Source organism: Montipora foliosa, chromosome 2 (genome assembly GCF_036669935.1).
Source record: "Montipora foliosa isolate CH-2021 chromosome 2, ASM3666993v2, whole genome shotgun sequence".
NCBI lineage: Eukaryota > Metazoa > Cnidaria > Anthozoa > Scleractinia > Acroporidae > Montipora > Montipora foliosa.
The window spans coordinates 30,184,291-30,190,172 of record NC_090870.1 but is presented as its reverse complement, the minus strand read 5'-3'; the positions used below and the strand labels follow the sequence as shown (position 1 = coordinate 30,190,172).

General features: G+C 37.6%; 1 protein-coding gene across 1 annotated transcript; it reads right to left on the bottom strand.

The window, feature by feature from the left end:
* Nucleotides 1-2,353: 2,353 nt before the first annotated feature.
* On the bottom strand, nucleotides 2,354-5,882 carry LOC137992818 (alpha/beta hydrolase domain-containing protein 17C-like). The gene is made up of 2 exons (XM_068838351.1): nucleotides 5,106-5,882; nucleotides 2,354-3,783 (listed from the first exon to the last, which is right to left on the bottom strand). The coding sequence occupies exons 1-2, from the start codon at nucleotides 5,747-5,749 to the stop codon at nucleotides 3,564-3,566; spliced, it is 864 nt and encodes a 287-aa protein (XP_068694452.1). The 5' UTR covers nucleotides 5,750-5,882; the 3' UTR covers nucleotides 2,354-3,563.

Genomic DNA, 5,882 nt, shown 5'->3' with positions numbered 1-5,882 from the left:
CCATGTTGAGGACACTCGTGACCCATTCAAATACCATTTTCCCTGAGTGACGAGGTCCTGTTTTGTTTTGAGGGGAATCTGGATACCGGTATGTGGCAATTCGTCCATTGTGTATCTCGTACATGAAAGGCTGCATTCAGAGATGGGTGCTCTGATCTTGATATCAATTTAACTGCCAAGAAAGCTGTCCTGAGATGACCAATCACAGTAATACTTTTCAATAAAGAATTAGTTTTATTTGTCATTTCCATGGTGTGTACAATGATGAATAACCCATATAAGTGCAGGAAAAAAAGCAGTCAAACAAAATAATAGAATTATGCATTTGTCATTGGTAACATACAAAGGCACCCTCAGAAAACTCCAAGGCTGTTTTTGCTACCACTAATAAATTCATTTTAATTCTCGCGCCAAGGTGAAAACTGCTACGAGCCTAGAAGACCCATCAGGCCGGCGCTTATCTCCAGTTTCTGTAGCATGAAGCGACTAGGAGTATTTTTACTCCCCCCTGGATGGGATGCCTGTCCATCGCAGTGCTACCCCCAGCATTAGATTCGCCAGTACCCATTTATACACCTGGGTGGAGAGAGGCACCGTCAGAGTAGTGTCTTTCCCAAGAACACAACACAATGTCCCTGGCCAGGACCCGAACCCGGACCACTCGATCCGGAGTACAGCACACTGAACTTGAGGCCACTGTGCCTCCCAATTCTCGGGCCAGGCTAGAGTTTATTTTACTGAATTAGTCTTCACATTTTATGACAAGTGTCCAAGTTTAAAATGGTTGCAAATTATTTTCCTTGGACCATCAAATCTATGAAATGCAGCCAATCATCTGATTAAAAAATGAATATGTTTTGGTTGCCAAGTTGGATTTCATTAAGGTTTACAGTTGTAATGTTTATTTAATGGTGTGCCAGTGATGTGGTTGAAAAAATGTTTTTCAGAATGGGTTCAATTTAATGATAATTCAATAGAAGTAAACCCTTCGCCTCTTTTTCGGCTTATTCCATTTGTACTACCAGAACGTTTTTTCAGTTTTGCTGCAAATTGAAGAAGCTAAGAGTCTAACATCATAAGAGCTGCGTGGTCCCTGAACTGTGCTGTACATGTCCCATATAAAAAGGGGAGGGATGCTCGTTGTCTCCCTTACGGGTGTAAATTTCGGATTTTGGTCTCATTTACGGTGTTCTGGGCGAAATATTTAGCCTGAAGGTCTCCTTTAGGGTTATGCGTGAAGAAATGTAAAGGTGTATATTTACTTTAGGGGTCAAAAAAGGCCTGGGCCACGCCAAGATTGGTCTCCTTTAGGGGGTTAATTTAAAATTTTGAACAAGCATCCCTCCCCTTTTTATATGGTAATCCCCTTCATCCAGGTGTACATGTTATTGTACCAAAAGGACTTCAGCTTATTTAGCTTACTTACAAGACAATGTTCCATCAAGCATTGCTGTTGAGACCCTTTTATGGACTCTTTGCCAAAGATAAACATCTTGACAAAAGTTTTCCTTAATTCAAACATACTAAGCCTGAATTTTAGCCACTTCCTCTTCTCGCTAAGTCACCTCAGGGTGTGTATATATTAGGGTGACTTAGCAAGGGGTGGAGATGACTGAAATTCAGGCTACCTATCAAACACTTTGCTGAAATACTGTGGATGATTTTGTTCCAGAGAGAAAATATATAGAGATGGTAAGCATTTACGTGATAAATAGCAATATCACTGTGATAAGGGTTTAACTTTGGGAATGAGGTTGATTTCTAAATGAGCAGGATAGTGATACACCATATTGCATGATTTCCACACAAATGTCACAGCATCACAAGGTCTTGTCTCCCTCATATTCTTGATTATTTTCAGTGATAGTCCTAATGTAGGGTTGAAGAAACATTGATTTTTTTGGGTAATTTTGTGAAAGTAATCTATGATATTAAAAAAGTTGGTAGTAATATTCCAATAGCCACATACATGTATTAAAAACAAGGTGGATTACGAATCAGGCTATCCCTTTTTTTCTCCCAAATAGTAAACCATTTCCTTAACTTTGTACAGTTTTGCCAATACAGATTTTCAGGTTCAACTTCAACCTCAGAAAAACTCCTCCACAGGAGAAGCTTTCTGTCCATGTGGAAGGAAAATATGTTTACACCAACTCCGTACTGTTTCAGCCCCCTGCCACTGACTCCACACTTTCTGCAGATTGAATTTTTTTTAAATAATTGCTTCTGATTTCCTTTGCTTGCTTTTTTTTTCCTACCGACTAACCTACATGTAAAACTATGAAACACATTTGATGGAAAAAAGGCAGACAGTCTTACAGAAAAACTATTGGTGCATGAAACAAAACCTGTCTTTCAAAGTAAGCACTGAAAATTTTATTTAAGTACTAAACATCTGCCACTTCAACTCAAGACACTCATCCTCAACTGTGCTACACATTAAAAAAACACTACTCTACAATAATATTTACATATAGCCAGACCAAATGGCTTGTGCCCTGTGATATCCTGCATCACAATTTATTCATCTTTGAATTCACACTAACATTCATAGTCTAGGCCCCCTTCACACCAAAGAGCTTAAGCATCTTTAAAAACTACTACTTAAGTTAAAGATGCCCTAGCAACAAGAAAACCAAAAGTGAGACCACACTTACAAAACCATCATCGTATAATTATTTTATAGATAACTTAAAGATGGCTTTTCTCTGAGTCCAATTCAATAGTGTGCACAAATGAAAGTTTTATCACTATTAAAAGTGGTCACCCTCTTGGGATCCTTGCCGTAAATAATTATTGTTTTCATCTTTTTGAATGTTGCCTTAGCTCAACAAAAGAAAACTACCATAACAATAATCAAAATACTAATAATCATTAAAACTTACTTTATAGTTAATCTTAAATTCAGCACTGCATTTTCTATGCCTGATTTCTTTCTTGTTCTTCTTCTCTCTCTATTAAGCCTTTAGGTTCCCTGTGGAACATACATGTAGGGCCGCTCTTTCTTGTTACACTACTATAATTAATCAACTTATCATGCCCTGTTAGTGTGAATAGGGAATTTGATTTTACCACGATCTGATTACTCATCTTTGGGCTTTAGTGAAAAGATCATGGACAGCCAATTTTGTGCTTACTTGTCATGATTGGTGAATTTCTATTGGCAGTCTGTGACAACAATTTTCCATACCAATTTCCAAACGAACAGTTCAATTCCCTTTCATGTGAATGAATATAACTATAATTCACTAAAAAAGTAAGGTAGCAAATTAACAAATTTGAGGCATGTTTTAGCTCTAGCAACAACCCAGAGCAAAAGAAATTAAGAAACATAATTACATGATAATAATCTTGATAATAATATTAATAGTAATTATTATTATTACTATTAGGGTATCAGCATACAGAAATAATGCAGTACTAAAGCTCAGAACAGGTTTTCATCAAATTGAAACAACTTGGTGAACATTAACTTTCAACTACAACTGTACCTTATAATATGACAATAATACTTCATTAAAAATTATCATGATATTCCATGAATATTGAATGAGTCTCATCAATCAGTTTGTCACCAATTCATGTTGTGTAAATTGCTTTAGCCTTTCAAGATATTGACCATAAAGTTCGACATCATTATGGCCAGCTCCCTCCACCCACAGAGGTTCGACAGTACGAGGGCATCGCTCATAGATGGCTAACCCATGAGAGAAGTCTACCACTTCATCCTCTGTCCCATGAATGACAAGTACTGGCGAGACAATTTTTGACACCTTCTCGATGCTGCAAGGGAAAAAGAAAATGACAATAAATGTTGTCCAAGATAAACTGTAGGCCAGCATGTCTAGCGAATAGTAATATTACTTTAACATAAACTGGCATTCATTGATTCAGATTTGAATTTTGAGGATTTGAGACACTTTACATATAATTTGAGCGACGTATAACTTTCAAGACACCATTCTGTGACATCAAAACTTTTACTTCAAGAGAGGATAGAATCATAACATTTGGTCATAAGAGAGGGTTGCCAACAGGAGATCAGACAAAGTTGTTTGAATGTAAAAACTATGTGCCTCATTTAAAACAGTATTAATATTTTGTACAAAATTTTAATTTCAAAGGTGGTTAGTGATCACTACTATACCACAAACAGAATTATCGATAAGTATTCAACAATCCATTTAAAAATCATTCTCTGGGGTCTTTTTGTGGTTCTTAGAATGATAAATAAAGTAAAGTGACATCAGAACACCCACAAGCCTCTTCAAATTGGTATCAGAGATTCATTCCACTTTTAATTTCGCAATAGTTGTTGTACTTGGTCCAAATGACTTGCATAAAGAACCAATATTGTTTGTAATCAGCTTCTGTATTGAGCAATTCACAACAGCATTCCACAGGTTGGGAATTTGGGCTTAACAATATTAAGCTCAAGTTGATATACGTCTATAACATCAGGTATCATGCATGAGAGGAGGAAAACAGTAGCGGAAAACATGAGTGTATATCGGGCCTAATCTCTCTGAGAAAATTTATGGCAAATGAAAATTCGATTCAGCAGCTAAGCGACAGTAAACCTACTGAACTTCCCAGATTAAATTCAAGCCTGTTTCCTTTTTAAAAAAACAAAAGAAGAGAGACCTAGCCCTAAAAATTTTGAAGAAACGTTTTCCTAAGTTCTGAAAAGGTACAATGATTGTTATTTTAAGATACAGCCATTCACACATGCAAATTCAGTGTGTATAATTTTCAAGCTGTCAAACTACTTGGGGGAGGTAAACTTGAAAAACGTGAGAAAATATATTTAAAATTACACAATAGTTGACCTTCAAAACACCGACATTTCAAAGCTTACAATTAAAAATACTGGAAATTACTGCCTGCATTCGAATATTTTTCGTACCAGCAGAGTATAGTAGCCTACCGGTTTATGTCAAAATGTATAAGCTTGTGTGCAAACATACCTCACCCTTTTTGGTTTAAGGACAAATCGATTTGGGCTACAATATGAAACGAGGCAATTTCACTTTTAATTTTGTTTCATTCTAGAAGGGGTGATCGCAGCACAGTATTCGTGATAATGTACACTTAAGAAAACTCACCTTGGAAAAGCGTCAAAGCACCACGTTCTTTTAGTGTCGGGAAAAGCAACCCTCATCCCAGACGTAAGCGGCGAGTGAAGAATGACGCCCGCACACTCAAATCGCGATGCCAAATCAACTGTAGGGACAGTGCCAATACTTTGTCCATACACAATAATATTCTCAGGACTGATTCCATAGCGTGTACGTAATGCTTGCCAGCCAGCGTCGATATCCGCGTAAAGATTCGTTTCTGATGGCCTTCCTTGACTAACACCGTACCCAGAATAATCGTAAGAAAATATATTACAGTTAATTCTTGTACCCAAGCCGACATAAAAGCTAGACATTTGGCCTAAATCGACGGCGTTTCCGTGGCTGAAGAGAATTGTGAATCGAGCGTTCGGAGCGCATCGTACGAACATGCATCCGATTTGATTCCCTCTACTAGTTTTTGTCGTAAAAACTTCAACGCAATCTAACTCCTTCTGACCATATTGCCACTCAGCTTTCTCCGTGAGATGAAGACCAAAACTCCCATCGCCCAAATCTTGAAAGGAGTATGTCGGTTCTGGGGGCAGGAACGCCAACTTTGCCGCTATCCTACCAGGACAAGGAGGACAGCAAAATAGACAGCAGATCTCGGAAAACGAAAGGCCATTCATTTGGTAACCTTCTGCGACAAATGCTACACTTTTGGAAAGAATAAAATCAACCAAAATTTGCGTATCGACGATTCGAATCACTAAACTCCTTCCATAATCGCGGTAATCAACGACTTCAGCAAATTAAATTAGA